The sequence below is a fragment of the Chaetura pelagica genome, unplaced genomic scaffold, assembly GCF_000747805.2.
Source record: "Chaetura pelagica isolate M959 unplaced genomic scaffold, ChaPel_1.0 scaffold159, whole genome shotgun sequence".
Lineage (NCBI taxonomy): Eukaryota > Metazoa > Chordata > Aves > Apodiformes > Apodidae > Chaetura > Chaetura pelagica.
In genome coordinates this window covers 4146933-4158397 of record NW_009954555.1, presented here as the reverse complement: position 1 = coordinate 4158397, position 11465 = coordinate 4146933, and the positions used below count along the sequence as shown (strand labels likewise).

Sequence of the window (11465 nt, the reverse complement as noted above, 5' to 3'; positions counted from 1 at the left end):
GCTGCGGGACGGGGGGGGGGGGTTAGGGCTGGGGGGGATAGAAACCCGGCTGCAGGGTAAGGCAGCGCTAAGCTGTCCCAGCCTTTTAGCGTCTTCTTTGTGTGGGAGATACTGGCAGGTCTGCAGCCGTGTTTATAAACGTCCCGGGCGCTCTCATTGCCGTTTAGTTTCTAGGTTGCTGAGTTCTGTGCATCAGCTGCGTTGGAAGCAATGTTCGGGTATCCCGGGCTGCCTAATGGGAGATGAAGACATGCACATCATGTCTCTGCATCTCTGTGAGAGATCAGTCTGTGTTTCTCCTCACGCTGGCAAGGTTTTCAGCTTTTAAATGTTTGCGTGAGGTGTAAAGCTGACCTTATAGAGTTCTTTGTGGATATTGTAGAAAAAAAGTATCTGTCTTCATCTCTAACTACTAACAAAGGGTCCGAAAAAGTGAGGCAATGGCTTTTTTATCTCGGCAGCAAGAGGGTTGTCATGCCAAAGTCCAGAGCCACTTCTAGTCCTAGTCAAATGAATGCAGTAAGAAACTGTTGGTACATGTAGTGGCAATTGTCAGAATCTGCTTAGCAGTTTAAGAAATAATTAGAGCTTCTAACTAATTTTGAAGTGAGCTGCATTGCAGAAAATTTCATATTAAGCTTTTTGATAAGAGATATGCTTGTCAATTAATATATTTCAGTAATAAAAAAATCTTTCATATGCTCCATGGAAGGATCATGAAGGATTCTGTGCATAATTAGGGTTGCAGTAGATAGTTAAAAACCTCAGAATCTGTAGTGCTGGAAATGCTATGCTTCCTTTTAGTGATAAATTGTGTCTTGGTATAGTATATGTACTTTCTAAAGGACACTGTTTTACCTCTATCGTGTAACTGCTTTGCCTCTTGTTGCTGTGTTATCTTTAAATACTTTTATTATTTCAGTTCTAAGGGAAGACTAGTTACAATGGACTCTGATTATACTGTTGGCTTTTTACTTTTGGGACAGTTTCTTAAAAATTAGGGTTAAAACTGCTGTTTCTCATGGAAGTTAAAAAAATTCTGAGGGTTTTTGACACGTGTCAGTGATCGTCTCACTGAAACAATTTAATATCCAAGTTGGTTTTATCTCTTGCCTTTTGTTTTTTGTTTGGTTTTGTGTTGTTGTTGTTTTTTTTTTTAATCAAATATGGCTCTAAGAGAGCTCTAAGTTTCTCCCTTTATGCTTCTAAAGAAGATGAGCTGGGTGTCTCTCACATCTCTGCATGTGACACAGACCTCCCCTTCACCAGAGAAGGAAAACTGATTTTGCTCCCTTTGAAGCTGTGTTAGAAAATTGTACTGCTGTAAAACTTTACGTGAGGTCAATTTCATTTGTTTATTTCCTCTCTTTTATTCATTTACTTCAATGTGGAATGTTGCAGTTTCTTTGGAAAACATTTATTAGGAAGCAACCAAGGCAAAAATGTGGTGTGTGTGTTCTTGTTAACTTGTGTTGCTTCTGCATTATTATTATTTTTTTTTGCAAAACTTGGTGTTTCTTTTCTTCTAAGACATACAGAAAACAATCTGGGTAGACTTACTCCTTTTACAGTGACGACCTTAAGCAGTACTGGTGTGAATTCAGTGCAGATGGTGTCTGCTAGTCCTGGTGGGGATTAGTGATGTTTTTCCCTGCAGCCTCAAAATTTGAGGAGGGAGCTGTTTCCTTGGTTTGATCCAGTGCATGTCCACAAAAACTTTTGTTGCAGTTGGAGTAAGCAAAGGAGGTGCTGTTACTTGTATCAGCAGTTGTGAGTTGGTGCTAATTTGAAATGGTCATTAGGCTGTGACACCAATTCCACAACAGCACTGTGCAGACAGCTGGCATTGCTATATATTCATGCAGGCTGTCTGGCAGCAAAGCAGGGCTCATTCCCACAGGAGGCCACTTGCACCCAGGAGAAAAGAGTGTGAGCAATTTAGTAATCCAACCAGGTATGATGGCTGTTAAAAACTGCAGGGAGAGTAATATATTTTATTATTAAAACTAGATGCTTAAAAGCACACACAGATAATGTCTTAATTTGTTTTCTGTACTCCCAAAAGTCTTCTGAGAAAATATTTTTCTCTGCCCCCTTTTTTTTTTGATTGAAATTTGTGTTTCTCTTTAAATTTTGGGGTAGAAAGGGAAAAGCAGGTTGAGTGTAGGTAGTCTTCTGAACAGCTTCTGAAAGCTTAAGGAATTTGGGAGTTGTTGAATGGGTAAATTACATACTTGTAAGTCAGACTGTATTTGAGACTCTCAAAACTTAAACTCCATATTTTTTTCCACCTATAATAGAACATTTTTATTGCTAGCATAGTTAGAAGTTGGAGAAGATACAAGGGAGAGTACAAAATGCACTGCATGCTGTTTGTTCTTCTGAGCCAGAAGATTGAATGTTTGTGTTTAATCCAAGAGAAACAGTCTACCAACCACTGCCACGTTTTCTTCTATTGGTAAACATCAGCTGCTGGTTGGTCTTGAGGGAGGAAGACTGAATTAGTTCCAGATGGAGAACTCTTTCAGCTCATTTAAGACTTTCCAGTTGATTTAAGGCAGCAGGTCAGTAATTTAGGGGGAATAGTTTTGTTCTTATTTGCTGCTCTGCTTCTTGCCATGTGTGGAACCAGTGAGATCAGATATCCCAGTGCTGCCGAGGGTGGAAGATTCATTGAGCTTAATTGCTTTTGTTTTTTTAATTGACTGGTATAAACAGAAAAGCTACTAACAAAGTTGTGATAACAAATAATTTTGAATGTAGAGGGTTGTTTGTGGTTTTTTTTTAAGACCTGAAAAAGGAGGGAGACTCAAGAATGTTTTTCTTAATTTCTCTTACAGAATGCATATCTTCTTTCAAAGCTTTGTGATAAACTGGTTAACACAAGTATCTAGTTTAGTGCAAGTTTTCCAAGGGTCTCGCACCTTGGTGTGCTGCTGGCATGATTTCCTGCTAACATGGAAAGAGATAAGGGGATAGGGATGGAAACCTGTACATGTCTGGAATAACAGAACTAGAGAACATGAGGAATGGAAAATTTCAGTGTAAAGCAGCTGTTTAGGGTATTGAAACAGACATGATAAGTTTAACTCTTTAGTACCTCTTTATGATTTATCTTGAGATGCTACATTGGACATTAAATAAACCATGAAGAAAACTGTGTATCCTGTTCCTGTTCACACCCTAACAAAACGGGGCAGGTGCAGCAGGTCTTACTACAGCTTTTGTATCTTTGCTTGCCATTGACTATTTCTTCTCCTGCCATTGTTTGAGGCATTGTAGTATTATTATGTCATTTTAGACAGCTTTTTCTAGGTGTTTGGTGACTATCTTCCCCCACAAGTATTACTTTTTAACTATATACAGTCTGCCATCTTGTCTATCCAGCAAATGTGCTCTGGATAAAAGTATTTCAAATGCAGTTTCCCCAGGTGTTTGTTCACTGGGGAGCAAAAGAGGTCCTGTCATCCATTTCATTCTCATCTGTTTAGTCCTAATTATTTTTCACATAAAACACAGACTACAAAAGAGAGAGCAATAAAATTGATAATGTAGTTAATGTTGCACATTAACTGCTCAGGTACAATTTATTTTTTATTACAGACTTTAAGCCTGTTAGCATTGCTAACTAACATTATGTGACTTGAGAAGAATAAAGGTCACAGGGTGGTTTTTGTTATTCTCTGTACTCTTCTAGTGAAACTTGCCCTAGTTGCAAATGTTTTGATGTCTTTTCCTGTCATCTTTTAAAGAAACTTTAAGAATTATTTCAAGTATTAATATTGAATTGCAAGTTCTAATGGTGCTGCATGGCACAATAAGTAATGATGCACTATTTGCAAGTCTTTAAACAGAGAACAAGTCTGTTTGGAAAGCTCTTGCACGTATTTTCCTACTTAGTTCACCTAGACCTCATTTATCAGAATAATTGTTTATGATTCCTGGAATTTGTAGTCCTTAATTATTGATTGATTGCTTGCTTGAACTCAGGTTGATAACAGGTTAATTAGAGAGAAGGGCACAGGTTCCTGCCCAGATTTTCTTGGTTGTGAAGATTTTTCTGTTGAGTGATTATAGAAATACCTTAGACTGAGATCAGCAAAACTGTAGACTCTTGAAGAGGAGTTCATTATAAATGAAAAGGTTGTGTTGATGTGCTTTAGAGGAGGAGGTCTTTTGTCTGCATGCTATTTTAGAAGTAAAAAACCTCCCGTAGATAATTTCTTAGTGCTTAATCTTAGTGTCATGATACTACAAGTACAAAATCCAGTCAGAGAGACAAGCTGCAGAAGGCTGCTTATCTTTCATGAGGTGTCTTTGCTGCACTAGAGGTTTAAAATGTCATTATGTTCAGAGCTACATGCCTTTTTCCTCTCTTTTTTAGGCAGAGACAATGGAATAGACCACATGAAGAAACATGTGCAGTTTATTTTTATGCAAGATGTTCTTCAGAGGACCAAGTATGCTTTTTCAGGCCAGGGGAGATGAAGGACTAATCACGTGATATTTTTGTTTCGCTGAAGCGCTGCTCTGTGCTGAGTCCACGTTGGTTTGTGTCACAGACAAATATTCAATTCCTCATGTCAGCATGTCGACTGTGGGAAGTGCCCAGACACCTGAGGAACCTCATCCTCCCTCCGTTGAGGAGAAGCCAAAGGGAAAATCACTATTTCATTTGGGTTCACTCTTTGCTAACAGGACTGAAAAATTTGTCATTGCTCGCAGTGACAGCGTGCCAGAGGAGAACGTGCTGAAAATCACTATCACAGAGACCACGGTCATCGAGTCAGACCTGGGCATCTGGAACTCACATGCTCTCATCTACCTCACTTTGTGGTTTTTCTTCAGCTTTTGCACTCTTTTTCTGAACAAATACATTCTTTCTTTACTGGAAGGAGAGCCCAGCATGCTAGGTAACCCTGCCTTTCTTTTACACTTAAATTCCAGTAAGATGTTTGACAACACCAGATCCTCCTATATGAAACAGAGGGATGAAATAATTCAACTGAAGTGAAAAAGACCTAGTTAGGAGCTTTGGGGGTGGATCTTGGGGCTGAGAACTTGTGACTTGTGATCTTGGTCTGTAAAGGGCTTCTGACATGGTCCTTTCCTTCACTCCCTCAAAGATGGTATGAAACTTTGCTCACAGAGGAGCTGTAAGATGGTTTTTGAGAACTAAGAGCTGGAAAGGAAAAGGCAATTGTTTGTTTTCTGTATTGGAGGTCAGTGTGGGTTTTTTGTTTTGTTTTTTTAAATTGAATCAGTTGTTGACAGTCTCTAGACTGTGAACATTTTGTTTGTAAGAAGGAAACAAGGGGAACTTTTGAACCAGATTTTACAGGTGTGTTCCATCTTTGTTTTATTCTGCTGCTTTGTTGGTAGATGTAGAAGTAGTAAAGGACTTTTGTAGGAATTAAAAAAATCTAGAACGGTATTTGCTATGGTTATTAACTACAAGTACTACTAAAAGTACTACATGTCTATTTGTCTAAGAAATTTTCTTCAGTTGCTGGATTCATCATGTTCCCATCACATTCTGATTTTATTTTTCCTCTGGCCTTTCTTTAGGTGCTGTTCAAATGCTTTCAACCACCTTCATTGGCTGTATAAAAATGTTTGTTCCATGCTGCTTGTATCAACACAAAACACGCATCTCTTATCCTCCCAATTTCATCATGATAATGCTGTTTGTTGGATTAATGAGGTAAATGGTTAATTATTTCCTAGAGATCTATCTGGTTGCTTCATTGCGTTCTTCTAAACAGAAGCTCTGTTTTCATGGCTCTCTTCCTTTTCATTCTTTATTGGAAAGTTTGGAGTATTCACCTTCCCCTTCCCCCCAAAAAATATAAATCACAGCATAATGTTGGTTTTAGTTCCTATGGCTAAATGCTATGTTCCTTTTTCCTGATGACAATTATTTGGCTTCCCATCACATTTGGCTTCTTTCTTTCTTCCTGCTCCCTTTTGAGGCTGATGTCTGTTTAATGTAAAAGTATTTATTATTTTGTTGGGTTTTTTCCCCTCACCTTTTCTAGCAGTTTGTCTCAAAAGGGATACAGGCTATTAATCTTTGAAAGAGTAAATATTTGATGTGTGCTGCAATAGTAACAGTTTGTGCTCTAGGACAGAATAAGAATATATTATTTGGTTTCCTCTACAGGGTTTTAATTTGGAGTAGCTTTATTGTCATGACTGTGCTGCCCTGTTGTTTAACTTCTAGTTTAAAACTATGTTAAGTATGTAAGGTACCTAATTTACACTGAAGATGGATAACTGCAAATGATAAAATTTCCTTGGTAAATTACTATTTATCAGCAGAATTTTACTAACTTTTTCAACTGAGCCTGTTGAAAACTTTAGCTTAAAACACTGTCATCTGAAGCTTGGTTAGAATGCATTTAAAAAGTAAACTGCTGTTTTCTGGAAGTCCACTGTGCATCCATAGAAACTGCATAATTGCCCAGTGGTGCCTCTATTTGTGCTAAATAAATAATAATAATGTTTAAGCTGAAGTAAAAAGAAATAGATGTGACACAGTCCACCTGGCAGGTGCTGAGGAGTCAAGGTGTGCAGCTGCTCAGCCAGCTATGATTGGGTGACTTGCCATCTACACCTGTCTGTTACTTAGTTACTGCGGCTGAGGTTTATAAACCTAGATGAATTAGAATGCTTGATTTTTTTTGTGCTAGATGGCTAGGAGTATCTCTTAAAGCAATATTTTTATTTTCTGCTTAATTTCGTGTGTTCTACTGCAGATTTGCAACTGTAGTTTTGGGTCTTGTCAGCTTGAAAAATGTGGCAGTTTCATTTGCAGAAACTGTGAAAAGCTCTGCACCTATTTTTACTGTTATCATGTCTCGGATGATATTAGGGGAATACACTGGTAAGTACTTCACTACTGAAACATGATTTTTCTTTTTCTGACTTTTTTTTAATAATACTGTCACTTAGTTGGTCATGGACAAGGGAATTCCACCAAAATAGAGTAAATGCAGCCAGAAAAATTACTCTGTTTGAACACAGTAAGTAAAGTGTATATATAAGTAAAAACAAGGTTTATTTTAATGCAACAATGTAAGGGCATTGTTGCTCTGAAATTATTTTTCTGCCAAGAAAATATTATTGCAGCCCTAAATAGCTGAAGTTCAGTGTGTCCTTCTTATAAGGACAGCTTGCTGCTGAGAATTCAAAATCCTTTTATTTCTTCATGTTTTCTCTCTGATTAAAAAAGCAAAGAACAAAAAAAAACCCAAATAACTGGTTTTATTTATTTCAAAAAGAAATCCATGTAATTTATTTGTGATCCCACTTGCAATGACATCTATTTGCTTGAAGAGATTTTGCTGTTACCATTGTTAGTCATAGAGAAGCCAGGTATGGATTGCTTTGTGATGCAAAAGGCTGAAATAAGCCAAAGATAGAAGAGTAATTCAGAGTAAAGAGGGAGAGGATAATTTTCTTCTGTCATTTGGTGAAAAAGATGAAATCAAGACAGTCATTAGTTCATTTTCTTTCTCCAAGGGAGATACTTCTATTAGTATGTGTCCAGAATGTTTTCAAGAGCACTCTGATATTGTCTGAGATCTCACTTTAGGACCCCTGTACTCTAAAATCCAGATAAATAAGTTGCTCTTTCTTTCAACTGAAGAGTTAAGGTGAAATTTAAAGTTTCAAAAACTCCATAAACCGATACATGTCGTTGAAAGTACAGTAACCAAACTCAGATTATTATTTTTTTCTTTCCACTTGCAGGATTGCTGGTTAATCTCTCCCTAATCCCTGTGATGGGTGGACTAGCTCTTTGTACAGCTACTGAAATTAGTTTCAACATCCTAGGGTTCTCGGCAGCTTTATCTACTAACATCATGGACTGGTAAGGCACAATGATAACTGCATATGGTGACCAAAGCAATTCTGTTTATTGGTAGACTGAAGAAGATTGTTGCTTGTAGTTACCTCCATATTCTACATTTAAATGTTGGTATTTAAATTTTATCTTTAACAGAGGATACAGTTTCTCTATCATATCTGCTAGCATTGATAGATTAAAAAATTGTATATTGCTTTATTCTAGAGGAGTGAGCCCAAACTCCTCTCTGTAGTTGCATAATGTATAGAAATCTACCCATCTTAGGGGAACAACTTTCTCATGGATTGATTTATTTGTCCTAGCTAAAATATGGATTAATGGTATTGTTGTTTGTTTTTTTTCTCCAGTTTGCAAAATGTCTTTTCGAAAAAACTACTCAGTGGGGATAAATACAGATTTTCGTAAGTATTAATAATTTCAGCTTTAATTATAGGTGGAATTTGGGTGCATAAGGAAACCAGACATGTGGGATTATATTGCACTAAGAGTATTCTTTTTCCCTCAGACTGTTCACAGCTTTAACTAAATTTTATTAAAGAAGACTTCTCTGTGCTCAGATCCCACTGTGGTAGGTTGGAGTCTCATAACTGGCTAAAACTCTCAGCATACCCAAAATCACTCATCTTTTCACAGAAATAAGTCATTATTCTGCAACCATAAAAGATCCCTTCGTGTTATTGGCCTTTTTAATCATTGTTTTTTCTCCTTTGTAGAGCTCCAGAGCTTCAGTTCTACACAAGTGCAGCTGCAGTGGTTATGCTTATTCCAGCTTGGATTTTTTTCATGGTAATTTGAATTCACTGACATGGATTTGTTTTCTTTTTGACTTGCAAGCAGAACGTACAATTAAAGTTAATTTTTACTTTTCATTATTCCCATTTTTTACAAAATCACCCTGACATACATTTCACCCTATGTTTGCAAGAGATGGGGAGGGCAAAAAGAAGAAAATGTTCAAAGAAATCCCTTAATATAGACAAGAGTTGACAAGTGACCCAGGAAACCTGAGTTTATCTCAGGATTTTTGAGACCAGATCATAATTTTGTCTAAGTGCATTTGAAGTTTTAGATACAGACTTGAAAACCAATCTTAAATATTTGTTGCCTTTTTGCTTATAGTCACATGTTGTACAGGCATATTAACTCTCTGAAAGCAAAATTGAGCTAAAGTAAGTATAATATATCAGGTTAAATATGTGCCCTTCATGTTCAGGCAATGCATTGCCATGCATCAGTGTCCAAAAAAGAAAATGCCTCACAGGCAGGCTGAACACACTGGATTTTGTAGGATCTAAATGTCCTTTATGTTTTAGGTTTTGTTTTGCTGAAGTTTAAATGTAAAACTATAATATCTGCTTATAATAGTAATGAGTTGGGTGGAAAAATCACTTTTAGCTTTGCTTGTAAACTAAACTCTTAAAATGCTCTTTTTGTTGTTTAGGATGTGCCTGTGATTGGGAAAAGTGGGCGGAGCTTTAGCTACAACCAAGACATTGTCATACTTCTCTTAATAGATGGAGTCTTGTTTCACCTACAAAGTGTTACAGCCTATGCCCTGATGGGAAAAATTTCTCCTGTGACTTTCAGGTAAAAGTACTTCACATCAAGACCACTATTTAATTTTCCTTTTTTTCTTGCTCAGTATTTCTGCTTGAGTAAAGCCAGTAAAGGTGTTGCTCAGAATAAGAGGCGTCAGCTCTCTGTTCCTTTTTTACCAAGCACTGTACACTCTCCTGTTTAAAAGTAACTGAAACAAAAACCTGAGGTGAATTATTTAGACTAGCTCTAAAATTGAATGTAAAGATCCAAGCAGTTTGGTATTGGGATTAGCCTCAGGAGGAGAAGTGGAATCTGAGTAGGTGTTTAAAAAGCAACAAAAAGCCAGAGATCCCACTACACTGAAGTGTGGTTGTGTGTGGGATATGAGCTTTCTTTGGCCTTAATTTTTCTGTTCCTTTCCAGTGTTGCTAGTACTGTGAAGCACGCGCTGTCGATCTGGCTCAGTATTATTGTGTTTGGTAACAAAATCACAAGCCTCTCAGCCATTGGGACTGTTCTGGTGATAATTGGAGTTCTACTCTATAACAAGGCAAAGCAGCACCAGCAAGAGACTCTACACAGCCTGGCAGCTGCAGCCCCCCAGCCTGCAGCCAGTGCAGCTGAAGATACTGAGCCTCTTATTTCCAAGGGGTTGGAGCCATATGATTGATGTGGCCATTTATTCTTCCAGCCTGGTGCAACTCGAAGGAACTCTTCCTGGAATTGGTTGTTTCTTCAACTGTTGATGCTGATTTGGTTCCTTTGAGTTCATAGCAGGTCAAGCCTGGGACTTGAAGCAGAGAGAAAAACAACAGGAAGAATGAATCCAGTAAGCCTTGATTTACTAAGAAACTGATAAACCAGAGGACCTAGTGTCACATACTGTGGTAAACATGGGCTTTATTGTCTTTCCTTGACTGCAAATAATATACAAGACTGTATTAGAGAGAGAACTTGAGTGTCTTGTGGCAAAACGATTCCTTTCTCCCTGTCCATCAAAATAATGTGAAAACACAGATCCACCACTGGTCTCTCCTTGCTTGCAGTGGAATGAAATTGGTGCAAAGCCCAAATTCTAGTTGTTTGTTACTCCACACTTCCTACATCCTCCACCTTTTGTGTGTGCTGTGGATCTGGAATGAAGAACCCCCTCCTCTCCCAACAAATGACTCATTTTGGTGTATATTTAGTTGAAGTAAACTATGGAAATGATTCCATGGCCCAAAGCAGTGATGAGCAGCTCCTCCTGACTACAAAGCTAGGATTGAAAAGTGATTTTTCCTACTAAAATTTGACATGGCAAATATTGCATCCTGGTTGTGTATTGACAACACTGAAAGGCAAGTACACACACACATCCATAAACTGTATAAATGAATTCAGTATTTTCAGTTCCTAAGAGGTAAAAGACACTGAAACATTTTGGTGGTAAAGGAAGCAGCAGGATCTCTATATTTCTATAAGAAATCATTTTAGTATTTTAATTTAGTGCATTTTATTTTATGTTTCTGTTATGAGGAAATAAAACAATTTTTAAAAAATATTTCTAAGAGTGCAACAAAATACTGCCTTTTAGAAACTCAGGGTTATAACTCTAACCTAGGTGCAAAGTATTTCTATAATTTCTGATTATGTAAAGAATCTCAGAGGTATCTGTGACAGAGAAGGGACGTCACTAAAGGGAGAAATATTAACCCAAAACTGAGGCTAATCTTTATTCTTACTGCTTTTCTGAAGTTTTTGGTTTCAGGGAAGTTCTGTTTTGTGGTATATCAAAGATTAACTTTCAACATTTAAAAATAAGTATTAGTAATTAGTTTTGGCAAAAAAAAAAAGCACATGTAGCTACAAAAACATTCAAAACTTTTTGGTAGCAAAATGAACAATCAAAATTAGCTGATTTTAATAATTGCCATTGGGCAACTGGATGAATTGATCTTTCTGGTAAAAATCATTTCTGATAGGAAGCGACCAGTGGAGATCCTGCAGAATTTAAGCTTATGTGTACATTTCCTGAGGTGTTCTGTTAGCTTGGTGTTCTGTTAGCATTCCT

General features: G+C 37.4%; 2 protein-coding genes across 2 annotated transcripts in view; one reads left to right on the top strand and one right to left on the bottom strand.

The window, feature by feature from the left end:
- The window catches only part of LOC104395568, a 10874-nt gene extending 10717 nt beyond the window's left edge, over positions 1 to 157 (bottom strand). Inside the window, exon 1 of the mRNA XM_010005275.1 lies at positions 113 to 157. Coding sequence (XP_010003577.1) covers positions 113 to 157 — 45 coding nt within the window. The remainder of the gene's footprint in view (positions 1 to 112) is intronic.
- Positions 158 to 4588: 4431 nt separating this feature from the next.
- On the top strand, positions 4589 to 10299 carry LOC104395485 (solute carrier family 35 member E2-like). Its single transcript, XM_010005190.1, has 8 exons — positions 4589 to 4913; positions 5569 to 5704; positions 6759 to 6886; positions 7756 to 7876; positions 8221 to 8274; positions 8587 to 8659; positions 9315 to 9460; positions 9836 to 10299. The coding sequence occupies exons 1-8, from the start codon at positions 4589 to 4591 to the stop codon at positions 10080 to 10082; spliced, it is 1230 nt and encodes a 409-aa protein (XP_010003492.1). The 3' UTR covers positions 10083 to 10299.
- Positions 10300 to 11465: the final 1166 nt, after the last annotated feature.